At 43.9% G+C, this 27606-nt stretch overlaps 1 protein-coding gene and 1 long non-coding RNA gene across 2 annotated transcripts; one reads left to right on the plus strand and one right to left on the minus strand.

The window, feature by feature from the left end:
- Positions 1-14083: 14083 nt before the first annotated feature.
- LOC142929659 (uncharacterized) lies at positions 14084-15054 on the minus strand. Its single transcript, XR_012945850.1, has 2 exons — positions 14715-15054; positions 14084-14301 (listed from the first exon to the last, which is right to left on the minus strand). It is a non-coding gene; the product is annotated as an uncharacterized LOC142929659 (long non-coding RNA).
- A 938-nt stretch (positions 15055-15992) lies between these two features.
- On the plus strand, positions 15993-22664 carry LOC116938450 (uncharacterized). Its single transcript, XM_032945567.2, has 2 exons — positions 15993-17444; positions 21124-22664. The coding sequence occupies exons 1-2, from the start codon at positions 16851-16853 to the stop codon at positions 21238-21240; spliced, it is 711 nt and encodes a 236-aa protein (XP_032801458.2). The 5' UTR covers positions 15993-16850; the 3' UTR covers positions 21241-22664.
- The last annotated feature ends 4942 nt before the right edge of the window (positions 22665-27606 follow it).

A 27606-nucleotide genomic window follows, 5' to 3' on the forward strand; every position in this document is an offset into this window, starting at 1 on the left:
CCTCAGCTGCCTGCCGCAAAAGACGTTAAGACGTACGATTGTCGCTGCACCATTGACGAAAGCTGTGCTTAGCTGGCAACGAGGAGATGTAGAGGTGTAGCTATCAGGCGCTACGTAGCTCGCTGCCATCATATTCAGCGAGGTACCTGTACTGTAGGAGGGGAGTGGCCGTATCGGTGAATGGCCGTCGTACAAGTGAGGTACTCTTTGTCAGCGATTGGCTTCATTATCACAGTCAGAATATTTATACTGGATGGATCGTATGAGCTACAAAGCAAGTTTTCACAGATGTCCAGTGAAGTGACTGGTTAGACGAGCGAGGCGCTGTTTGTCGCTGCGTGGCTGCATTGGCGCCGTGGGACCCGTTTTAATCGGTGTAGTGTCTGAAAGAGTTGCAGCTGTATATTGCTGTACTGTATGAGGGTTCTGCTGCTGTCGTCAAGCGCTTCTAGGCTACTGTAGCTGTGTGTAGCTCTTCTTTTGTATTTGGACTGTGTCCGGCAAGCTAAGGCCTGCAGCGATAGCCATTATACACCTCCGATTTAGCACGGTTGGCTACGTACGGCGCAAAAGAGGTTCAGCGTATCAGGGCTGTTTGACTCACCTGTGGCACTTGAACGCCTGTGGACACATGGGATTGAGAGACACGACCACGGCTATGGACATAGGTTACCCATCAAGAGTATGGAACTTACGTTTGTGCAATACCAAAGAACATGAGACTGTGGATTTAACTGCAGCTCCTGGAGACGTGAACCCATCAGTGTGTAGGGAATTCGAAATTGAAGGCTCGTGGGAAATTAGAAGCTGAGGAATACATTATGCGGGACCCTGGGACATGACTACTGAACGAAGGCTTCCATGACAACGACATCTGTCATAGTCATTCGATGCAAATATCCGTCTAGCTTCAGCTTCGTCGTCGATGTTATCAATCAGTCTGGTGGATGCCTTCTTGAGTAGGTTTCCTCACTTAGTCCTCACCACCTGCCGTCAACCCTTCTCGCGACGTGTTGTACCCCCATGCCCACTGTTTTTTCTTAAGTTAAATAATGTCTCGAACTTGTACGTTGTCAATTGGAGATACGTGCGGGTCATCATACGTTGTTAGAATTGCTTGTGTATGGCTGCTTTAAAGCTGTGAACTCGGCTGTGTACAATGTAACGTTTTACTGTAGAGTGCAAACTTAACCTGTGGCATGACACCTTGGGCTGTGGACTAAACTGTGCAAAACATTTGGAGTTGACTTAGTCGAATGTCGTCACCAGCACTATGTACTGAGAGCGTAATGATTTACCTAACCACCACGGTGATCCGAAAAATTCATTCATAAAAGTCTCTGTCGTTTTTACCATCTCGTTTCTATTGTTGCTTGCTTTTGGTACGTCTCCATTTGTACACCTGCTTACTCCATAAGCCTAAGTAATGTTTGGATATGGTTGCCCTATTTAGATTTCACATACATTGAACATTTTCATGTTTACTCGATTCGCTGCATGTATTGTGAGCCTTTGTATGATATTAGTCGATGAAAAGATGCATCTGTATTCAACCAAAGTACGTACTGTGTGGGCCTGGTAGAACTGTGGAAGAATGGACAAGGTTTTCGATGCCTCCTGGGGTCTGTCCAACGCTGAGCTCCTCCAGCAGGTACTGATGCACTGCCATTGGGTTGGTTCTGTACACCAAGGCCGTAATTATAATATATATTGGGGGGGGCACATCCCCAATATTCAAATATGCTCAAAATGTCCCCCAATATATTGCTATAAAAAATTGCTATGCTATGTAAATAAAAACAACAATTTGCTAAACCTTGGCCACAATATCTGGACTTGTATTCATATAAATCAATGCTTAGATTCCTGTTTATATGGTTGTGGTTGTACTTTATTAATCCCTAATCTCTGTCATTACATACAATGAAACAAGAAATGGTAAAAAAGTAAAAAAACAGAAATGTAATACAATACTCTATTAGACATTATTGTAAAAAATAAAAAAAGTCCATCCCATGTGTCAGTGAATTTTTTAATATTTTAGGCAGGAAATTAGTTTTCAAATTTAGATATTTTTTTGGGTTGGGACCCCCAGACACCCTGGGAGATTTGGTCCCCCCCAATGTTGACTCCATGGCTACGGCCTTGCTGCACACCATCGGTGTGGATGGAATATTTTCCTTAATGAGGGCAGAATAGGAATTTGAAGTCTTTCAAGAGCAACCTGCACATTAACAGTCACATATGTTACTTCAAGAGGCCCTTGCATGCCAAGAACGCCGGTAAACAGTGTGGAACATTGCAGACGACCAGAATAAATATACATTTGCACACCTAGCTTTGACACGAAGATACTCGGGTAACCATCAACCACATCAGAATACTGTATCAACTGGCCAATGAGCATATCTCTATCATGAATGAGTGCGTGCGGTCATTGCCATGATACACAAACTATGGGCCATAAAGTAAACCACTGCCATTTTCGCTCCTTCAATGGAGGAGGGATAGCAAAACTACACGAGCTCTCTCCTGAAGTGCTCCCGTGGGTAGCAGACCTCTGTTGGCATTTAGCTCCTCAACATTGCCATACGCAAGAATAGAATAGTGCAGCTCAGATACTTGAAGTAATGGATATATAACATTTGTGGGCCGCTTTGACGTGATAGGCCTCATGGGTTCATGGATTGTGTGATGTGAAGTCGTAGATGAGATTTGGCCCACGGGCTATAGGTTCCCCACTCCTGGTATATACACACATTTACAATAACATTACACATATAAGCAATGATGTCTATATTTAAGATGGCTTTCAGGAACACAATAGTCCAGTACATATTTCATTGTAAAAATGTATATTTACAGCCCTCAATCTACTTATGTAGAATTTGTAACGGAATTTGTAACGGCATATTACTTTCATGAATCGTAGATATAATCGATTCTCACACCCATTAATTTATTAAAGTCAATGAATCAATCATTATTACATGCCATTATTTACTTAAAGGGACTGACTTTGTCCTTAAGTAACATTACTTTTATTCATATTTTTGGTCTTTTCCCCATTTTTATCCCAGTTGTGCTAATGATGTCACGTTATAAGATTAATACATGGTTATCTCAAAGCATTGCAACCATTTGTTTTAGAGAATGGCTCACAGAAGCAGATATAACAGAGCAACCTCTGAAATTATTTCAAGTGACCTTTAGGCCACACATTCAGGGGCAGCATTTTCTCACTCCTGAGAGTAACCTGTCCTATGATGGTTAAACCAACATTTTTATTCCTTTTGATGAAGTTGGAATTAAACCAAATTAAGTGCAGAACCAAATGTAATGTAATGCTTGTTTGTGCAATCATTGGTAGCAGGGCTGAAACCATAAACCCGCTTCACTTGAGAATCCAGTTTAATCAAAGCTATGTTAAATCTAACCCAGAATCTCGGCGAGCTGCCCAACATCTCCAATAACTTTTGACTCTCCTTCAAATTTACCACCACTATCCAACACATGAGAGCAAATGGGGTTGCTGAGCTGGTTGTCCGGCAAGGAGACCACAAGTGACGCATACCAAGCAATCACAGCCGGCAGGGTCGCGTACGAGCTGTACAACCGCGTGACGGGCAAGGCTGAGATCGACAAATACAAGGTGCTTGTCCATGTATACCGGGAAGTCACCTACGGAGCACACTTCTTTGTGGTCCACTTTGCATGCCTGTAATTTAAGCGTGCATAATAGTTAAGATTACTGATCGTAATTTCTGAAATACTTCCTGATTGATGGCCTTATTATCTTACCTGATAGGATGATCGCAGCCCAGCAACTTTACACCAGATTGATCTTGTCCATTCCGCTTCCTCTTGTCTCTCATTTGTACTCATCCCTTCAACCCATCCCTGTAACCCCATTTGTATTCCTCTCCCTAGGCTGAGTGCCTGCAGGGCATCGTGAATTTCATCCGGGACAACCCAGGAGCCACGAAAACTGCCATCGACCAGGCCGTTCTGCTCCACGTTCAGATATTTGCTGCTCGGGTGGATGCGATGTAGGACTGAAGTGTGACTAGGTAAACACCTGTTTGGTGGACATCTTTAGAATGAACCCCTTGTTGGACACCTTGAAGAATCAACATTTTTTGTTAACTTTGCCATGCAGCCTTTTTCATAACATTTTAAATGTTTTATCTATGAGGCATCTAAATACACTCGTATTTCTATGCATCATATTGGAGTGGGCAACAACACCGTGGACTGGAGTGCAACAAGTGTGGGGGAGCCAACATGTGCACATGGGTTCTTAAGTTACGCAAAGTCACAAGCATATTACAATAAATAAATTGGAGTTTTATGCCATGTAATGGATTGCATCGCACGGATTATCACATTTCAACAATGAACACGTATGTATTGCCATTGATAAGACAATAGGTTTTTCCCCTTTTTTCTGGCAACAAAACAGGTGTTAAGATGTTAAAACACCAAACTGAAACCTTTTACAAGGAATCATGTCTGCATTAACCACAATGCTTGTGGTCAGAATGCAAACAAAACATACTCTAATAATATGATATTGCCATTGAATTGTGACTTCATATGTACGTCAATAATACAAACAACATTTAAGAATTTGCTTTGAAATGTATCCACAATGCTGGGTTAGCTTCCTTTTCCTTTGTTATTTGGCAGCGATTCGGCATCAAGACGTTGGGTCTCAGTGGGCCGTCGCCTGGTGGATGCAGCAGCGCCACCCAAGGTGGGCGGCAGCCTACTCCGTCGAATCTCGAAGCCTGATGTTTCTGTACTTCAGGGAGGACTTGAGGGTGTCCTTGAACTGCTTCCTTTGTCCTCCCCTCGTCCGCTGCCCATTAGAGAGCTGGGAGAAAAGGATCTGGTGGGGAAGGCAGTTCTCAGGTACGCGGAAGCAGTGGCCAGTCCATCAGAGTTGTTTTTTTAGAAGTATTGCTTCAATGCTGGTGGTGTCAGCATGGAGGACACTTGCACTTGATCCCCTGGATTTGATGGAGGCAGTGCTGTTGGAAGCGCTCAAGCGCAATGACATGGCACCAATACATAGACAACCTACCGGCAAGACTTAAAATCCTAGCATACCATCTTTAAAACTATCACATCTACACAAACACCGAGTACACACAACATGTAGCTTCAGATAATTTATTTCGGTGCAAGAAAAAACAGATGGTTACTCATGACAGCCACATGGTAGACTATGTTGGCACAAACAAAACTTTCCGTTAACGCTTATCAGAATATTTATTTATACAGCAGGAATCCGATGAGCTGTAAACCTCTTTTTCACAGATGTCCAGTCGGGGCAGGTGAGAATAATACAACACGTAACACAAAAAACTTGACAGTGAAAAGTATAGCAAATATATACAAATAATACTAAACTATTTTTTATCCTACCAGGTAAAGCCTACTGAGCTATGAGCCTCTCATTCAGAAGCAACCTGGCAACAAATGATAGCTTAATAAACTGGTTTATCTTATAGAAATTTATTACAGCAAAATAATCTAAATAATCTAAACAAATGTTTGTAAAAGTTATCCCATCATATCAGATGTTTATTAATGTCCTTCCTTCTGAGAAACCTAGACCATTATCGCTCACTAGGTGGGATAGGATTGAAAACTAACTACAGGCAGTCCCCGGATTATAGGGATGAAACTACAGTAATTAAAGAAAACAGTACGGGAGGCACAACTATTTCCGGCTATGGGATTTTATCTAGATTTGGGGGAAATTGTTGAGTTTCCGACATACGGAAAATTCAGGTTGCGGATCTTCCTCGGGAACCTAACGCTTCCGTAACCCGGGGATTGCCTGTAAGGAGGGAGCATCTGATATCAGTCTAAATCTCTAAGTCTCCAATGTGTCTGCTAAGGTGCGCGTGTGTGTGTATGCAGTGTGTCTCCGGCTCGTCTTCTTTCTTCCTTGAGTGTCCTTTGTGTAGTCCGAGCACTTCGGAGCTCTCTGTGTGTTCTTGATGCCACCCAGTTTGAAGACTGAGAGTCCTCGATGTCCACTGGGATGGCATTCTACTCTGGTGACCTACACATAGCACACATCATCACCATCACAATTATTCCACTGGCCAACAGGACACCACAGAAAACTGCCTGTCATTGAAACTACCTAGAGAAATGAATTGCACCGAAAATGGCTGATAACTCACGTGGTAACCACCTTCAAAATATAATTGTGGGCCGAGTAAGAGTGCGTACAACACTGTCAGACAACACTGTTTGACTTAGGGTAAATTCTCCAGTTTGAGGTTTTATGGTTTGTGAAAATACATCATGAGTACAACTTACCGCATATAGAAGAGGATGTAGGCCTGGTCTTGAAGCACTTCTGACTTGGCGACTGGCTCCACGTCAGCATCGTCCATTCTGAACCAGCTGCCATTGCTGACCTGAAGGAAAAAATACATCTACACTTAATTACGATCATTACCCAATTGCACCTGACTCATTTAAAAGCCAGCCATAGTGACAGATCATGAAAGTGGAATATTATATGGAAGTTAACACGTGTACTCATATGCTTCGTGTGTGTGTGTATGTATTATCATAGTGGGAAACAGTAGCGTAGCGGTTAGCACATTGCACTACGAACCCGGCAACCAGAGCTCAATTCCCGCTTACGACGTAACACCAGTGACGATTATCTCAACTGGTCATGAGCCTCGTTCCCTCGGTCCACTCAGCCTCAAATAAACACATGGTGCAATATGTAAAAATTACCACTCAGGGGACAAAGGCGGCCGGGTGTAGTGCTGGCCACCCACCCCCGCGTGTGTCATTCTGGCTTTGACAGGTGCTCATGAACAGCACTTGCCCCAACAGTCGGGTAAGGCTATATGGGGGATATTTGTTTTTTTGTTTATCATGCAGAACATCACCTTGTTGTACGAGTAGTAGTGGCCGCTATTGGTGGTGGTCCCGTGGTGCACAATCACCGAGTAGAGTGAATAAAGTTGCGACTCTTGCACAACCTGACTGGACATGAACGGCCGTATGTCGAGTTTTTCAGGGAAGAGGAACTCCTACAAGGGATGAGGGAGGAGACAGTGATGGGCCAAGCATTAAAAGAGAGGAAAATAGGGAGCTGGCTAAGCAGGGGCAGAAGAGGGGAGCAAATTAACGTATTGGCGGTACACTGGTGCACCGTATATATAAAAAACTAAAATCACATTTTTCACGATAATATTTTCCAGCGATTCGCAACCCATTTCAGGAAATTTTGTGGGGCTGCGTCAAAATAATTTATCGTGATCTCAAAGCAGTCGGAAGATGAGTGTCGGTTCACATTTTGATGTTCTACTGTTTTATGAGGACCGGTGTGTCATGCTGCACCGGTGTACCGCCAATACGTCCAAATGACAAAAAACGTTGAATACAAAATATATCTGAATATCAGTTTGCATTCTGTGCAGGAAGTAAAATTCACCTTGTCGATTTTGTGCCCAAACTCATCGTATCGCTTAATGGTGACGATAAGCACATTGGGCACCACGTGCAGGCTCACTCTCTTTGTTGATTTCCCCACGCGTGAGCACCTGTTCGCCAGACAATAGCAACGTTAGTTTACGGACGAGGTGCGTGTTTGATCACACACTGTATAAATGGGGATATACATGAACGTTTAAAGGTGCACGATGGAAGATTGCATACTCACATTCCACATCTGTACTCTGCAAGATTCTCGGTCTTTGTGAATTCATAAAAAGACTTCACCAGATCCAGGGATTTCTGTCAAAAGCCAAGAAAGCACAATCATGGAAAATTATTACTTTGAATAGAAATTCAGAAAATAATGAGCTAAGTGGCTCTCTGCAGTCAACTGGTTGTGGTACATAAATATAATGAATGACAAAAAAAATCGACATCAGGCTGCAGCCTTCCCAATTCTTACGTTGATATTAAGAGAGATGTCAAGGCAAGAGTCCAACGTGTCTGAGATGCTGAAGCACTGCGTGCACTCAACTGTGAAAACATAATATGAAAACATACAATATTACTGCTGCACATTGCATAATCATAATCAAAAGTATTCACACGTTAACTGCCTAATATCATGAAAATGTTCAAATACCACCAACCCAGATGCGACTATAATTGTTATTTTAAAACATATTTGGTGAAAGCTGCAATGGCTACTAAATACATTTATTGTTGATACTGTGTTGGCAGTGGTGCCCTAACATTCGTCAATAGTACTGCCTTACAAGGAAAAATATGCAATTGGTGACATTTTCAGGAGTGATCTTTATTCATAGCACAGAAGCCAGAAACATAGGGTGGGCTACGAGTTGGATACTGCACTGTACACCACGTGGCCTGATGAGAAATTACATTTGGCGTACAGAAAGCTTTGATTAACTCTTGCGTAATAAACATGTGAAATCTATTTTCGTATTCGGCATCTTTACTCACTTGTGTAGTCAATGATGATCGGGATGGTCTGATAATTATACAACTTTCTATTAACGATGAAATACCGGCAACTACAAAACACCGCTCACTGCCACGCGCACGATGGCTCCGCCCCTTTTTACCCTGAGGACCTCGTCTAAATTGTCACATGAATGATGACAAACTAATTTGTATTCAATGTTAAAGTTTAAAATGTTGCTGGCAGATTGCATGTTGGGTAGCCTCGTCGCAGCGTGGTCAGAGAAATAAGTATTAGCACAATCCAGTTAATGATGTTCGCATATTGTTTTATATTTTTATTATTTTATTGTTTCCCTTCTACGTGGTGACTTTACATAAAGAACCAAGAATATGAATCCCTGCAGTCACGAAATCTTTAAATCAAAAGATATTCGTATTGTTGATGCAATCCCTTTTAACCTAGAGAACTCCTTGGGAATGGGAGTAGAGTGAATGATATAACTTGTAAACAATGAAAGAGAAACGGGAAAGGGAATGCATATTTTGTGCATGTGTGCTTATGTCCTTGTGTACGTGTTTTTTTTACATCTACAGGGAATATAAGGTCGCATGCGAGAGCTTGCATAGCCCAGTATGGATTGTGACATTGGGTGAAATCACTACTTAAAGGGTGGATGTTTCCAAAAGGAGCACAGGTACCTACCTCTCGATTTCAGGTACCCCCTGAAGATCTGGTGGATCAATGTTGGGGTCTCCATGTCAATATTCAGCCTGGAAAAACACGCAATGAAACACAGACAGCAACTCCAGAGGCAATGTCTTTACCAGATGAACACTCGGGAGAGTTACATGTTTTTCCCTCCTAGTATTAACTCGCTGAAGTGGCAATGTCTTAACTACCTCGCCAGCTATACAGGTCATGGGTTTGATCCCAATGCTGACGCCTGTAAATTTGCAGTTTGCATTTACTCCCTGTGGTTGCGTGTATTTTTTTTATACGAGCCCACCGATTTTTCCCTCCACATTTAGAAACATGCATTTAGTGTATTTGTTAAATAATAATTAAAATAAAGTGAATACAATTATGAATAATAAAATAAAAAACAAAAAAAACACTAATGTAGACTGGTTCTTAATCGGAGTGAGCGTACTGGCAGTCTATAATGTAGACTGTAGCCTGGTTTTTAAGCTTGGTGAGCGTATTGGCAGTCTATAATGTAGACTGTAGCCTGGTTATCCTGAGAACAAATATTTTTTTCTGAACAATCCAGGCATCCATGTGCTGGTATTGTGCAACTATTTATGGAGTTTGCTGGGGCATGCAGTACTTACTGGCTTTGGTTGAAGAGGCAGGATTGGTGCAGCGTATCTATCACGTAACTCAGAAAGACATGCGCATCTTCCTGCCTGCCAAAACACAGGTCCTCGCCGATGTCTGTGTGGAAATGGACAGAGGTCACAGATGATGTGGTCACACAGTTGCTGGCACAGTTAGTATATAGCTTATGAAGTCCCTCATCAGCTAAATCGGAAGATTTGTGGGTTAATCACAGAACTGGGTGTGGCTGGCAGTGTTTAGAACGAGCATCAAGAGAGTAATGCAAGACCGGAAGAACATCCGATGCATTGGAGTTGTAAAATCAGTGCTGACCAAAACGAGTAATTTTCTGTTCGATATTGTATACAAAACTGATTCAAACTGCCCTTTCAGGAGATCTTGAGATGACCGATGTTTCAACGTCAAAGACACTTGGGAATTGTGCTGGAACTTACTTTTGAAATTGAGAACTATGTCGATGGGATCGATGGCCATGCCCCGATTCATGAAGGTGTTGAAGACGTGTTTCTCCAACAGACACATCATGCAAAACTCAGTCTGTTTGCCTGTGAAGTGGGGCAGGGGTGACACAGTGAAAATACAAACCAATCACACAAATTGCCCAGCTGCGCACAGCCAGGTAATCTACACAACACTCGATTGTAGCTCGTCTCGAATGCAAAATATCTGGGAGAACTCACAGGTCCATGAGTGATCGCTGTAAAGCAAAAAGTTTGCCAGCGGCGCCGTGTACGTGAGGCCCTGCAGGCTGGCATTCACGAAACACGTATTCCCGAGGTTGTTGAGCCCAGCACCCTCATGTAGATCCTCCTGCCACTTGAGAACTAAGTTGTCTGTCGCAGGTGTTATGAATTCTAAAGATGGAATGCTGTCCTCATCTGCACACATGACATGATGGAAACACATCATTAACGCTCACAGCACTTTTATTATAACTCAGCACTGCTGAAGGGAATGGTTGAAAAATTGGGTGCCTTTGCCTATACCCGTGCTGGCATTTTTTTTTGTGGTGCTGTTAGGTAGACACAATCCTCTTCAACAGCTGGCGAAATGCAAATGTATTAAATGTTTTTGAAGTGTTCAGCACTAGTAATCAGAATTGCCTGAAGAGCATCTTCAGCCTGAAAGTTTTACATCCACAGCAATGGCTAGACAACCACAGCAGCGTGACGAGATATCAAAGTGTACGTATGTGTGCACGTTGAACTTCTTTCACACCGTGCGTCGCCATCCATACTAATCGGAGGGACAGGGTCACGCCAGCAAACACTTACCTCCCGCATTAGGTTTGTGCAGCCCAGTCGTGCTGGACTCGGTCACGAAAGACACGGCGGATGGAACGGTGCTGTGTTGGATCTCCAGCCCCTTGTCATCTGCTGCTGACACCGCCGGGGGTGATGTGGATGCCTCATCCTTGACGACGATGCTGGAGATGGTGTCCCCTTCTGCCCGTTGAATACTCTTGGCCTCCTCCTCCTCCTACGGCAGCAGTAAAAGCAGCCTTAAGTCACAGACACGCATCGCCACTACACTGCAGCATTGCTCAAACTGCGAAGTGCGGATTCTTATTTCGAACAACATGGCAAGGCAATCTAATAATGGAGACTGCTTTTAGATACCTAGGATCTATCCTTGTTTCCAAAGAAGTTGGACAAAAACATACTCCATGTCTAAATTCTCCTTAGTGATATTCTGAAGACGTTACGTTAAAAAGATGCATGTGATATCACTTGAGCGCAAATACAGACCCATATGGACACACATTCCCAAACGGGTTTACATCCCTTCATACGCCCTCCCCATTCTTGCAGTGCGTGACATTGGAAATCATGCATATTTTAAAACTCAAATGGCTTAATGTGCTATTCATGCAACGGTTAGCAATCTGGTGTTGTCGTACGGAATTTGGTGCTTCAATTTCCTGGCATGTCAGTAGAAATACATCCTTCCCACCTTTATTCACCCAGCAGTATTAATAGGGACACCACAGGTAGTCGATGGACAAGCCATGTGTGTTGTGGGGTCAGGTGTGGGTGCTCCCACATTTTCCAAGATGTTTGGTGGGTGTAGAAGGTGAGTTTCCTCTCGTGCAAACCCAACCGCGAGCAATCGTATGATCAAACAATTTAAAGGCTGCACCTTTACGTATGGACTGGTCTTCTTAGCAAGTTTTGCAACGTAAACTTAAATAATTTTTTACCTTAATTTTATCAATACTGATCTATACTACAGGTTTTTTTCTTGTTAGATCGTGTAAATATATAAATGTTTCGTTAAACCGCCCACCATCCGACACAGCCAATTAGTAAGGTTTATCACTTAAACAGATCGTGCCATTTCGTTACGAGTACAGCACACCGGTGTGTTGGAGAGCCAAGCCACAACATTTACAATCTGAGTACGACGTTTCGCCAGTAATCTAACCCAAAAGAAAAAAAGAAAGGACAAAACGGTATTATGGATGATTTTGGTCGCGAAAGCATACGTGATAATTGAATTTTGCCTAATCACCTACTGTGATCTATCCTCCCTCTTTGCTGCTCCTACAGCCTCCCTTACCTTAGTCAGATGATCTGCATTGCTTTCATCAGATGATGATGTCTCCTCACCGTCCTTCCCCGCACCTCCGAGCAGCACGTTTGCCTAGGTACGGTGCAAAAGAAGTTCAACATGCATCACGACTTTAAACTGGTGTTGCAGCTTTCAAAAGACTCGAAAGGGGGCTGCCTTTTTTATCCTCACTTTCTGACTCAAACTGTTGTTGAAGCTTTCAACAACGTGAGCCTGCTTTATGTCGGCTTTAGCGTCACACTCTGTTGGAAGATTATATAACTTGGCTCAACGTAGTTTTTTAGGTAGTTAGTACGACTTTTAAATTAATGTAGTGCTTCAGGCGTACCCTGTCCAGAGATAGGTAAACCAAATCATCTACTGGTATGTGTTTTGGGGTGACAGCAAAATTTAGTCCCCTAGTCAGTACTGTTTTCAGATTGTCCGAAATCGGGGTGCTACTCTGATTAATGACGATTTTGTTAACATCTAGTTTTGTTATATGTGGAACTGGGTTCTTCTTTGATAGGTGGTTGAATTTAGAAATCAGGTTAGCTTTACATTTGACTGACAGTGACTCAGCAGAAGAAGCAGTCATGTTGTCTACGTGATTCCAATCAGAAGGTGACATTTTTTTGTGTTAACATTAAATGAGCTTGTAGGAGAGTCCTGTCTAAAGTATCGAGTTCAAATCGGAGTAGCCTTAGCCTCTCTGAGATTAAAGATAGGCTGGCCTTAAGCAGAATCTGTTTAGAATTCGGAGAAGATACAGCAGCAGAAGTGAGTGTGAAAGCGATGGGTATTACCTTGTGATCGCGGCATCGTTTGAAGGTCAGCGTCTCGATGAGCTGTGACTTCTTGTCCCGTTGTCTGTTAAAAGCTCTAACAGATAGGTGAAAGCCCTCCCCATAGAGGTTAAATCTAGAAAGGTTGAAGCTGTGTCGTGGTCACTGTGAGTGCGAGGAGGGAGACGGAGTGTTTGGTGTTCGCACACCGGTACGAGTGTGTACAGTACTGTTTTGCGCTCGTGCGCATACGCCGCTGTTTGCGGCGGGTACGAGAGTGAAGAGTGCTTGGTGGTCGCGCGCACGCACGGTTGTTTACACCGGGGCGGAGCGCTTAGCGTGCGCGTGCCTACGCGGCTGTTGACGGGTGTGCTGTTCGTCGGGCGCGTGCCCAAGCGACTGTTTTCGGTGGTGTAGAGCGCTCGTGTGCCTGTGCGACGGTGTTGTGGTGGGAAGATTATATAACTTGGCTCAACGTAGGTTTTTTAGGTAGTTAGTACGAGTTTTAAATTAATGTAGTTCTTCAGGATTTCCCTGTCCATATATAGGTAAACCAAATCAACCTCTGAACTGATATTTTTCGTTCTCCAACTAAAAAATAAATTGTTATTGAATGTTTCTAGTTATTAGCACAGACTCCGGTAGATGTACCCAGTCACCCGCTGTGATTTATCCTCCCTCTTTGCTGCTCCTACAGCCTCCCTTACCTTAGTCATATGATCTGCATTGCTTTCATCAGATGATGATGTCTCTTATTGCAAACATGATGCCTTGAATAAAGGTGTCAGTTTTTGTGCCAGTTAAAAGGGTAAAACCTATTCCTATAACGTGAGCCTGCTTTATGTTGCATTTAGCGTCACACTCTGTGGGAAGATTATCACTTGGCTCAACGTAGTTTTTTAGGTAGTTAGAACGAGTTAATAATTAATGGCGTGCTTCAGGCTTACCCTGTCCATATATAGGTAAACCAAATCAACCTCTGAACTGATATTTGTCGTTCTCCAAATAACAAATAAATTGTTATTGAATGTTTCTAGTTATTAGCAGACTCTGTTAGATGTACCCAGTCACCCGCTGTGATTTATCCTCCCTCTTTGCTGCTCCTACAGCCTCCCTTACCTTAGTCAGATGATCTGCATTGCTTTCATCAGATGATGATGTCTCCTCACCGTCCTTCCCCGCATCTCCGATCAGCACGTTTGCCTAGGTGCGGTGCGAAAGAAGTTCAACATGAATCACGACTTTAAACTGGTGTTGCAGCTTTCAAAAGACTCGAAAGAGGACTGCATCTTTTTTGATCTGATTCAACGAATCTGACTTCTGTCCATCAGATGATAATGATGTCTCATCACTTTCTGCCTCAAACTGTTGTTGAAGCTTTCAACAACGTGAGCCTGCTTTATGTCGGCTTTAGCGTCACACTCGGTTGTAGTGCTTCAGGCGTAAACTGTCCATATATAGATAAACCAAATGAACCTCTTTACTGTAATGTTTCGTTCTCCAAATAAAAACGAATTATTGAATGTTTCTAGTTATTAGCACAGACTCGGTTAGATGTGCCCAGTCACCCGCTGTGAGTCATCTCCCTCTCTTCAGCAGCTCTTACTGCCCCTTACCTTAGTCAGATCATTTTCCTTGTGTCCATCGATTGATGCCTCCTGACTCGTTGACGTTAAACTGGTGTTGCAGCTCTGAAAAACGCTCTCACTGGAACGGCTGCCCACCAGACTCGAAAGAGGGCTGCCCTTGCGAACCGTAGCAGGACTGCCCAGCGAGGTCCCAGCATAGGTGTCCTCATCATCAGAACTGCTACGGCAACAGCAGCATAGCTTTTTGAAAAACTTTCTGAATAATTTTTTTACACCTTTCTTCATGGTGGCCATGCCACCAATGTGCCAGAGCACCGAAACTTTCCAAAAATTTTTATCACGAGAACGCCAGAGGGCAAGTGAAGACACCTCTGCTTCCCAAGAAATCCGAAGAGCCAGTAGGATGTGACGTCACACGCCGGACTGCAGTGACTTTACAATACGACACTTTATGAGGAGTGTCACGTGACGTCACGCACCGGACTGCAGTGACGTTGCAATAAGACACCTTATGACGAGTGTCACATGACGTCACAGACTCCCGACTACACCGACGCCACACAACTGCATTTTTATTCTTGCTTCTTTCGGTAAAGTCACGTAGAAGGGAAACAATAAAATAATAAAAATATAAAACAATAAAATTCTCACGACGTTTCCACTGCAACACAAGCAATCATCATCAGGTGTGAAAACCACAACAAGAAAATTTGATGATGATTGCTTGTATTGCAGTCGAAACGTCGTGAGAATTTTATTGTTTTATATATTTATTATTTTATTATTTTATTGTTTCCCTTCTACCTGACTTTACCGAAAGAACCAAGAATATGAATCCCTGCATAGTCACGAAAGCTTTAAATCAAAATTTAACTGCATTTGTTGCTCAAATAGCTTTCCTTGGTGCTAATTAACAGAGCTATTGCTTGCCTGCATTAGAAGCGTAACATCACACACAGCCCACTGTATGCGTTAGGTTTCACTAAGCATTAAACGCCAGAATCCACTCTAGCAAGAATTCCATCCTGGCATGGAGGACACCTTGCCTTACATTACAGGTTTCCCAAAATTCCACTTTTATTAATTTACTCCCAATTCAAATTGTTCCGCACTTGTGACATGCTAAGCAACTAACGCTGTCTGATTGGCAACACACCTGCTCAAGCTCTGGGATAACAGGTGTGTGTTGGGCATCAGTGCTTGTCAACGTTGCTCTAATTAGTGTATTTTCTAATATTCAATAACGTATTTAATTACTCATTGAGGTTTAATGAGCTCACCTGCCTCGATTTTTGTCCAGTTGTTGCAGATACGAGTCACAACACTTGATTCATGTGCAGTGGAATCAATGTGAATTAAAGTGCTCTGTTAAAAATTAAGTACAATTTTGACTGGAGAAGATCAATGGGTGGGGTTTGAGAATCTGAGACGGTACAATCGCGAATGTTAATCAAATCTACATATATGAGGGCTTAGCCTGCTTCACGTCGGCTTCAGTGGCACAATGTATTTTTTTCAAGTATTCAGCACGGGGTTTAAATTAATGCAGCGCTTCAGGTTGACCCTGGTGAAATGTAGCTAACCCAATTCAATCTCCGATCAAAAATGTTTCGGGATTCAAAAACAAGATAAAAAACAAAACTTGTTATTAGCACAGACTATTATATGCCCCATACTTCAGGAGTATAGCTTAATCACGACCGTTCATGCGTATTACATTACATTTTGGATTCACAAGCATTGACTTAAGTTCGTGCAAAAGAGGCCAGTCTTTTTTGTGATTTAATTAACGAACTTTCAAATTACTTTCCGCGAGCAACAACAACAACGCCATGACCCGGTGTTTGTAGAACTCTCGCTACGGCGCGTTTCCCAGGGCGGTTCGATTCTGGGTGGACTCTCCAAAGCCTCTGTCGCCCGTGGTTGAGAGCCTGGAGCAAGGGGATTTGACGGCGGACCACAGCTTTGCGACTCGAGTGCACGGGCACGCAACAGAGTGGGGCGCCTTGAAAGGGGCTCCCGTGGTGGAGGGAGGTGTCAGTTTGGCTCTTGGCGGCTCGCTGCAGTCTCCTCCGCCGGGGGAACGAGCCAAGGGGGCCCCTTTGGAAGAAGACGGATTCGGGAGACGTGTTGTGCGGCCGGTCATGTTCCAAGGAATATGCGATGGTGACGGTGATGATGATGGCAGAAGTGGGCGGTGGTGATGAAGAAGATGGTGTCAATGTTCGTGGTCATGATGCTGACGGTGGTGGTGAGGACATTGATTTTGCCGACAAAATCATGAATGTTGCAGAGTTTGAAAGAAATCGCAGTGGTGAAGTTCGTGACGACGATGATGGTGGTGTTGGTGATGACGAGCTCAGCGACAATAGCCTTCATTCCGGCGAGTGCGACAACGTCAACAATGACCCTGACATTTTTTTCAAAGACGACTTCAGCGTCTCTTCCGTCGAAACGCGCAACTCGCCACCCGCCGACGCGCCAGCTCGATCCTTCTCCACCATCGCGTCGCGCAGCAGCGCAACACGACCAACGGGGATGGAGGAGACGAAGGCGGATCTCGGGCACGGGAGAGGGGCCTCTCGTGGGGATTTCAAAGGCCGTGCCCGCGGGCCCGTGACCCAAGAGCTCGCGCCGCCGAGTCGGTCGGGCCGGCAGGCGGTGAGGAACCGGGGGAGAGCAGCAGTTTATTGGAGCTCTCCTCCGCAGAGACCCCGAGGCTTGGCGAGGAGGCGGAGCAAGAAGTCGGCAGGAGCGGTGAGAAAATGAATCGAATCTTTTGATAGACACGCCACACACGACTGGATGAGCGCCTCTCGGCGCCGCGCGGGGCGTGGGGGTTGTTTGACCATACTTCACCGCACTGGTCAGTGCGGGGTAACAGGTCCTTGCAGGGTGGGCTGGTAGGAACATTGGAATTTTGCGCAATTTTATGACATTGTTACGTAAAATTGTGCAAATTGAGAGCGTCTTCCCACTTTTTTGCCCTCAATCGTTGAGGGTTCTTCGGACAAATTAACCTCTATAGAGGAATGGAATGGTGAAATCCTTATTGACTGAAATCTGCTCAATTTGGAGCAATGTATCATAAAATTGTTAAGGGCTGGGCCGAAAAATGACAACAATTGCATTTTTAAAAAATGAGGATTTGTTTCCCGGTATACGGTAGTATGGGGCTTTAGACTCCGGATTATTAGCATTTCTGCTCGAAATCGAAACATGACCGGCTTATGGCCTTATACCTGTAAATTTGTGTTGAATATGTCATGACAAAACTGAGAGACAAGGCTTCGAGAGTCTTCGATAGTTCATTATTCCACTATGAAATACTATCTTGGATCACTAAACTACGATTGAGGTGGTGGTTGCATGTTGGATGGCGTTGGCGCAGTTGCGGCGCCTGCTGGGATTGGCTTTGGGTCGATGGCATCTGCGATTTTGTCTCCGATTTTGTAAAGGGTTCCAGCAACAAATGCGGCCTCTGTTTCAGCAAGCAGCTTTTCAATGGTGGCATCCAAAAATCCGTCGGTGTCTTCGAAGTCGTTGTTGCTCATGGTGTTCATGTCTTGTACCGAAAAAAACTCAGTGCCGAATCCACAAGTGTGAGCACATTAAATTTTGATTTAAAGCTTTCGTGACTGCAGTAATTCATATTCTTAGTTTTTTCGGTAAAGTCACGTTGAAGAGAAACAACAAAATAATAAAATATATATAAAACAATAAAAAAATTCTCACAACGTTTCGACCATAACTCAAACGGTCGTCTTCAGGTGTGTTGGTTCGCGTAAATTTATTTTTAAACGGCGAACCAACACACCTGAAGACGACCGTTTGAGTTATGGTCGAAACGTCGTGAGAATTTTTTTTATTGTTTCATATATATTTTATTATTTTGTTGTTTCTCTTCAACGTGACTTTACCGAAAAAACTAAGAAAATGTGAGCACATTGTTGTGAAAGGAACTAAGTATACAGAAAAAATCCATTTGTAAAATATACAACACGGGATATTTCCTCTGCCTTTTGCAATAAAATGCACAAAGTGGTCGTCCATTTTATCCAATTTTATTCACTAAATGTTCAAGGGGGCGTCCATTTTATTCAATGTTATTAACTGAAAATGTACCAAAGCTGTCTATTTACTCGAAGAATATTTGGCTCGGTTCCATGTAGATTTATTTGTCACCAGGAAAATAAACAAAATTTGAGTCAATAAGAATAGAATAGCCAAATCGTGAGCTATTTCTGGTAGTATGTACTTCGTATGCCTTTTGGAATGAAATGAACAAAGGAGTCGTCCATTCTATCCTATTTTATTCACTAAAATGCACTGAATTGAATTGCGCTTACTTTTGACATCAATTGATTTGCGTTTGCTATAGACGTAATTTTTTTAAATTGAAATACATTTTAATTGAAATAAATTTTAAGATACAATGGCATGAAGAGGCTCAAATTTGCCCTTGAAATTAATACCCCTTAACATTTGGGTTTGATATTATTTTGTTTGATAATAATATCTGCATTTGTGCACACAATACAAAATAATGAACCCGTCACATTTAATAGATGACAGCTCGGGTCTCTTCAAGCTCTCACGGACGATTGTAGGAATATTTCGCCCTGTAAGCGCGGATGACGGGTGTTCCGCAAGCTGCTGGCAGGATGAATGTGGGAAGGGCTTGCACTGTGGAATTCGGGACTGAGAAAGGCGTCAGTGAATTTGCCACAGCCCCAAAAGCGAAGTTCGCAAATGAGATAATGTGACTTCCAAATGTTGGGTGCAATAAGACATATCAAGTCTCTGCGCTGTCTTTTGCTGATTTGACACCCAACAGCACGAGATTTGACTTCGTTGAAGTATTGTGACAACCAACAGCACGAGATTTCACTTCTTATGAAAGGGAACGGACGGACGGACGCATTAATCTATTGCAGGCCGGTACACTCAGTTTACAACTTCGTTCCTACCAGTCAAAGGTGGGCAGCATATACGTGGATGCATTGAAGTACAGAACGATTGTTTACGTAGCCCCGCAGCAGCCTATAGCACCTGTTTGTGCGTAGTAGTGGTCGCCCATACAAGCCCTATCCAGATTGAACCCTGCTTAGCTCCCTGATCTGATGGGATTGGACTCGTATTCTTCATCAGCTGCATTGACGATTGAACCTCGCCATCAATAGGTCATCCCTAACAGTTCATCATACTCATCCTCGAAATTATGTTTTTCCATAATGCTTGTTTACCCAATAATCAATTTTCTTCAGGCCAGTCCTACCACGTTTTTGCAGTCTGTGGGGGTGATGATTGCCATGATTCCAATCGCGGGTACTTTTTTTACGTCACAAATTTGGAGAAAAACGTCGGCACGCACAATGGCTTCATGCTTGCGATTGACGCCACGGGGATCTTGGATGCGAAGCAGACTGCGTGTTTAAAAATGCATTCTAATCTATTGTAGTTGATACTCCAGAGGTGTATAATTATCGGAACGTCCGCAGGAATTGAAACGTAAATCCTCTGCAACGTGGAGCGGACGCGGAATCGCCGCCGATTATCATCATGGCACACACACACGCGCGATCATACGGTTTGATTTTTTTTTAGGGAAAGGGGTTGGTGGATCACGCCGATTTTTCCAGTCCTAAATCGGCTCGACTCTCGAGGATGCAAGGAGATGCCTGTGCAGATACAGAAAAAACCCACACGTTATCCTCGTGTTACGCGTTGTTTTCTCCCAGTATTCCTTTCACGTGAAGCCAAACTTCATGCGATTTGCAAAACGTCCCAACGCACCAGAACCCTCCTGACAAGTAATCTCGAGACTGAATTTGACTTTCCTGCGTAGTTAGCATTATTCGTCACGTGGCCATTAAATGTGGTGTATTTTTACGTTTTTAAAGTCCAAGTTGTGTCACTTCAGGTGAGCTACCAGCAGAGGGCAGTGTGCAGAAAAAGGATTTGAATCATGTACACGGAGCTTTGTGAGTAGCGTGTTTTACCTCCCGCTTGGGTGGCTTTTCTCATGGTCCATGTGACACAAATATGGTCTAGAGCCACGGCCCATTGGAGGCGAACCTTACTGACAAAATTCCATCTTGTGTCTCTCGACCATACTAATAAAAAAACACACACTTGAGTCCATCAACCTATCTACCATTTTGGATGAATGCTATCCACGCAGGAGCATCAGTAGCCATGATCAATTTACGACTTGATTAGGGCCTCCCCAAGCCGTTGCAGGACCGTGAGCGATGTTCAATGTAACAACGCATAGAGCCACGTGCGCACGAGCCGATGTAATCGCTCCATCTGCGCGATTGAAGTTCTCTTTTGGCATGTTCCTCTTCTTTGGCTGTAACTCCTTAATTGATCTCGATCATCGGTAATTTAAATATTATTACTGCAATTACAAAGTGGAATGACCTTCCCGCAGGGAGCGCCCGTGGATGATCCGTGGACTGAGTGGGTGTGCGAGCAGATCGAGGCGGCCGTGGAACACGAGCTGGTGGAGGAAGGAGGTCACGTCCCAGACCCAATCTTCATGCTCTAGGCCAGTGTTTTTCTCTAATTTCCAGAGGTGGGGGGGGGGGGGCTACTTTCGCCAATAACACATCAATGTGATGGTCGCCACGTATTTAAAATTATTGTGATTTTCCAGCACGATGAACATTTTTCAAATTTGTATTGTCGGGGGCTGCCCGTTAGGGGCCACACTAAAGGCCATCAGGGGCCATCAGGGGCCACCAGTGGCCCCTGATGCAATGTAGAACACTGCTCTAGGCAATCATCGGCACCCTCACCGGTTGCATTCAATAATCGATTATTACGAGGGCTTCTGCACACCGGTATGATTATCTGACCATACTTCACCATTCCAATCAGTGTGGTTTGAAGGCAGGGACCAAACGTGGCGATCATAAAAGTGCAGTAGAACAGTGGCTATTGCTGCATGTAGCCCCAAAGCCTTTAACAAGCTGGTATGACCACCTATTTATCACTATCCAGCTCAAGTCTGCTTGGCTTCTGAGATCGGGTACATTCCGGGTGATTGTCACAGGTGGCATTAATATACATGGTAGATATTTAATTACATTACTGCAAGGTAGACCTTATAAATGCCACATGAGCAGACGGCCATAGTAGGTATACAATAATACGCGAGTTTTTTTATGTAAGTTTATTCTGTAAATGTAATGACGATCTGTACAAAATCGGAAAGCGTCTTATAATGCCCCGTACGTTCATGTGCTCAATTAAAAGCACACCAGGGTACAATATATGCACAGTACAACGATGGACTGCAGATTTGGGGCCTGCAATCGAATGAAGTTTCAAACTAGTATTATATATATATTTTTTTATTTTCGTGAACGGCATCTGCAGCATCTGGTTTAAGTACGGCAGCGCTGACGACAGTTTCACACATGAGTGGCCACTCTTATCCTTGGTTAGTTTATAACATGGAACACACAAGCCCGAATGACTGCCACCAGAAATGTGTGACCTTGTAAAGTGAGCGGTATATTACAACACAACATCGCGATAGCATGTGCAAAAAAATATATACTGTTTATACGTATATCACAGCGAAATTGCTTTTTCTCAGGCCAAGCAAATGTGTGGAAGCAGACAAGCGAGCGAATGAAGTTGTGTATGCACGATGAATTATCCTCCACCCCATTAGACACTTTACACACATTACTCAATCAAGGTACAACGAAGCAGAAAGAAAAACAAACCAACCTACTTTTCGTTACTCTGTTAAAAGGAATAAACACTTTGCATAACTATTTCAAGAGCGTTTATTTGCGTGGCACATCACGGATGATTCGCGGTAACTGCAGGCAGAGGACGAACTAGCGCGCTGCGGCAAACACGATGCTGCAAAGGGATCCGCCGGTGCACTTTGAAGTTGCTAGGCGAGCGCGAGAGGAATCTTCGAGGACCTAATAAACGCTTGCCTTTTATCACAAACTCTATTGGTGGCGGTGGTATTTGATGGTCGGAATGAAAGAAAGTTAAGTCCCAAGCATGCACATATCAGACCAACTGTTGTAAAATGGGGCTCCAGACATCGATGACCAACTCTCACCAGAGGATCAGTCTGCGAACTGTGCTGTGGCCATCAGATGCATTCACTCAATGGATGGCTGACCTCTTAATACAAAACCCACGTCTTTTGCAGGCAATGACCGTCGATTCCAGTGGCATTTAAACAGGCCTTAATTTCAGCCAGATGTCCTCTGGTCAGCGACCCGTTAAATATTTGTCCAACCACCACATCACATCCGATAGATCTCTATGGTTGGAAAGTCGCATACCAATTCGGTGTACCAGCTAGAAATGAAGCCCTGCTTGTATTTCAAGCCTTTGTCGTGCTACTTCCTCCTCAATCGAGACCCCAGTTGGTGAAGATGGCTCTCGGCTCGTATCACTTGACCCGCTTCATGGCAGTCAAGCAACGTGTCCGTTATGCTGTGCGTCTGTCGATGAGCCTTAACAAGGGTGAAAGTGGCAAGCAGTTGTTCATGCTGCTATTCTGCCACGAATTATAACGGTGGCCACATTTCCAACATTTCTGGGCAAAAAACGGATTCGCACTACTGCGAGGACTCCAGTTGATGTGTAGAGCAGTTGTGGGTTTTCCCACAATGTTGCAGCATAATTTTTTTTGTTTACTTAATCAGATACTATTCGACAACCACCGACACCTGCTGACTGGCAAGCACGTGTCACGAAGTATGCTGGACATCGGAGGCATGCAAAGGTCCTTAAGCACTGAAGCCGAGACACAAATCTGAGCAATCAACACTGGTTATGGACACTGCTCTCCATAGCAGAGAGACCATATCCTTGGCACCAAATGCTGATTGACACTGGTGGGTGGAGGGCAGGTGTGTTGGCACACGATCCATTGTCGCCTCATGATACGTAGGCCACATCATCTGGACAAAGCGTGGACTGTGGACAGGCGAGCGTGCCATGTAAAACGGAACACCTGTGCACAGCAACGATGCACTTTTTTTGTTTGAGCACCGTAAATTGTGTATTCAGGCATCGTGGACACTGTATTCCTGTCACAGAGCTTCACGTATGAAAACGACTGACTGTACATACTTGAGTTTGTGCTGCCAAAGGACCCTGATTAGAAATACTCCAGCCCCCCGCGCCCCCATGCATAAAATCATAGCTACAAAAAAGTTTACTGTTGGGTTAAGGTAAATAGTAGTAAGGAAAATAGGATATTAACAAGTGATTTCACCCTACAGCCGCAGTAAACAAGAGAATGCAAGTTAACTAAGTGTAAAACGGGAAATTAAAAACATAACATTTACACACAAAGATTCTGCAACTGAAATTAGGGCACGAATGAGTCGCCACGCTCTAACTCCTCTTGCAAATGTACGTCACCACTCGCCTGAACAAACTCGCTTGCCTCGCAATAACCGTTTAGGTCGGCACGGAACCTTTATTACTGTTAAGATAAAAATAAGTTCCTTTGCACGCATGTGTGGGGGCGAATGTCCCCCGCCATCACCGAATTGTCGGGGCCGTTGGCTCCCGACTCCCCCGCCACATTTATCCCACTACCCCCCGACTGCTCTGTGGGGTTCGGGCTAGCGACCTCCACTACCCCGCCTTCCTGTGCTGCTGACCCCGTCTGCATGTTTTAACCGATGGGTAGGGCGCGTCGCTTTACGCTCGCGGTGCGCTGCGAGGCGGTGTACCGCGAGGAGCGCGTTCGCCCGTAAAAACTCTCTCCCGCCCGTGAACAGACTTGCGCGGCGCGTGTCTCCCTCCCACCCCCGCTCCACGTGCCCCGGTAATAACAAACACGCCTCTACCCCCTGCCCAGCCCCGTACACCAATCGCACGCGAGGGGGTTGGGGTCGAGGGATGGGCGGGCGGGGCGTTTGCCGTGCGCGCGCCGCCGATTGAGGAGGGTCGCCCGGCTCTGAGTTAAAGAGCCCGTTCGAACAGTCGCGCGCCCACAACACCGTCGCACAGGCACACGAGCGCTCTACACCACCGAAAACAGTCGCTTGGGCACGCGCCCGACGAACAGCACACCCGTCAACAGCCGCGTAGGCACGCGCACGCTAAGCGCTCCGCCCCGGTGTAAACAACCGTGCGTGCGCGCGACCACCAAGCACTCTTCACTCTCGTACCCGCCGCAAACAGCCGCGTATGCGCACGAGCGCAAAACAGTACTGTACACACTCGTACCGGTATGCGAACACCAAACACTCCGTCTCCCTCCTCGCACTCACAGTGACCACGACACAGCTTCAACCTTTCTAGATTTAACCTCTATGGGGAGGGCTTTCACCTATCTGTTAGAGCTTTTAACAGACAACGGGACAAGAAGTCACAGCTCATCGAGACGCTGACCTTCCTCAAAAGATGCCGCGATCACAAGGTAATACCCATCGCTTTCACACTCACTTCTGCTGCTGTATCTTCTCCGAATTCTAAACAGATTCTGCTTAAGGCCAGCCTATCTTTAATCTCAGAGAGGATAAGGCTACTCCGATTTGAACTCGATACTTTAGACAGGACTCTCCTACAAGCTCATTTAATGTTAACACAAAAGATTTCACCTTCTGATTGGAATCACGTAGACAACATGACTGCTTCTTCTGCTGAGACACTGTCAGTCAAATCTATAGCTAACCTGATTTCTAAATTCAACCACCTATCAAAGAAGAACCCAGTTCCACATATAACAAAACTAGATGTTAATAAAATCGTCATTAATCAGAGTAGCACCCCGATTTCGGACAATCTGCAAACAGTACGACTAGGGGACTAAATTTTGCTGTCACCCCAAAACACATACCAGTAGATGATTTGGTTTACCTATCTATGCACAGGGTACGCCTGAAGCACTACATTAATTTAAAAGTCGTACTAACTACCTAAAAAACTACGTTGAGCCAAGTTATATAATCTTCGCACAGAGTGTGACGCTAAAGCCGACATAAAGCAGGCTCACGTTGTTGAAAGCTTCAACAACAGTTTGAGTCAGAAAGTGAGGATAAAAAAGGCAGCCCCCTTTCGAGTCTTTTGAAAGCTGCAACACCAGTTTAAGGTCGTGATGCATGTTGAACTTCTTTTGCACCGCACCTAGGCAAACGTGCTGCTCGGAGGTGCGGGGAAGGACGGTGAGGAGACATCATCATCTGATGAAAGCAATGCAGATCATCTGACTAAGGTAAGGGAGGCTGTAGGAGCAGCAAAGAGGGAGGATAGATCACAGCGGGTGAATTTCGATTAAAACTTTCGTGACTGCAATGATTCATCTTTTTTGGTTCTTTCGGTAAAGTCACGTAGAATGAGAATAAAATAATTAATTGATAAAATAAAATAACACAATAATATTCTCACGACGTTTCGGCACAACACAAGCGGCCTTCATCAGACAGTCTCGTCCCCTTCACCTGATGAAGGCCGCTTGTGTTGTGGCCGAAACGTCGTGAGAATATTATTGTGTTATTTTCTTTTATCAATTTATTATTTTATTCTCATTCTACGTGACTTTACCGAAAGAACCAAAGAAGATGCATTTTTATTTTTAGTTCTTTCGGTAAAGTCACGTCGAAGGGAAACAATAAAATAATAAAAATATAAAACAATTAAAATCTCACGACGTTTCGACTGAACACAAGCAATCATCATCAGGTGTGAAAACCACAACAAGAAAATTTGATGATGATTGCTTGTGTTGCAGTCGAAACGTCGTGAGAATTTTATTGTTTTATACGTATATTTTTATTATTTTATTGTTTCCCTTCTACGTGACTTTACCGAAAGAACCAAGAATATGAATCCCTGCAGTCACGAAAGCTTTAAATCAAAATTTTACTGCATTTTCTTGTTGTGCTTTTCACACCTGATGTTGATTACTTGTGTTGCAGTCAAAACGTCGTGAGAATTTTATTGTTTTATATTTATATTATTTTATTGTTTCCCTTCTACGTGACTTTAACGAAAGAACCAAGAATATGAATCCCTGCATAGTCACGAAAGCTTTAAATCAAAATTTAACTGCATTTGTTGCTCAAATATCTTTCCTTGGTGCTAATTAACAGAGCTATTGCTTGCCTGCATTAGAAGCGTAACATCACACACAGCCCACTGTATGCGTTAGGTTTCACTTAGCATTAAACACCAGAATCCACTATAGCAAGAATTCCATCCTGGCATGGAGGACACCTTGCGTTACATTACAGGTTTCCCAAAATTCCACTTTTATTAATTTACTCCCAATTCAAATTGTTCTGCACTTGTGACATGCTAAGCAACTAACGCTGTCTGATTGGCAACACACCTGCTCAAGCTCTGGGATAACAGGTGTGTGTTGGGCATCAGTGCTTGTCAACTTTGCTCTAATTAGTGTATTTTCTAATATTCAATAACGTATTTAATTACTCATTGAGGTTTAATGAGCTCACCTGTCTCGATTTTTTGTCCAATTGTTGCAGATACGAGTCACAACACTTGATTCATGTGCAGTGATATCAATGTGAATTAAAGTGCTCTGTTACCAATAAAGTACAATTTTGACTGGAGAAGATCAATGGGTGGGGTTTGGGAATCTGAGACGGTACAATCACGAATGTTAATCAAATCTACATATATGAGGGCTTAGCCTGCTTCACGTCGGCTTCAGTCGCACAATGTAATTTTTTCAAGTATTCAGCACGGGGTTTAAATTCATGCAGCGCTTCAGGTTGACCCTGCTGAAATGTAGCTGTTGTATATGTGGGTGTGTGAAAATTGATGACAAATAATTAAAATTAAATGAAATTCGAAATTTGCATAATTAATCCAAAATTATGTTAATTCGTGTAATTATGCGTATAACTATGCTAATTAGAGAGGTGATCGTATTAATTTATACGAGTGGGTGTGG

Source organism: Petromyzon marinus, chromosome 33 (assembly GCF_048934315.1).
Source record: "Petromyzon marinus isolate PM22_M1 ecotype Great Lakes invasive population chromosome 33, UKy_Petmar_22M1.pri1.0, whole genome shotgun sequence".
In the NCBI taxonomy this organism is placed as follows: Eukaryota; Metazoa; Chordata; class Hyperoartia; order Petromyzontiformes; family Petromyzontidae; genus Petromyzon; species Petromyzon marinus.

What these genes read in the sequence shown, in the direction of transcription:
- LOC116938450 (XM_032945567.2), top strand. Translation starts at nt 16,851, where the DNA reads ATGGTGACGGTGATGATGATGGCAGAAGTGGGCGGTGGTGATGAAGAA. An exon ending in GCAAGAAGTCGGCAGGAGCG is followed by an intron (nt 17,445 to 21,123) that starts GTGAGAAAATGA and finishes ACCTTCCCGCAG; the next exon opens with GGAGCGCCCGTGGATGATCC.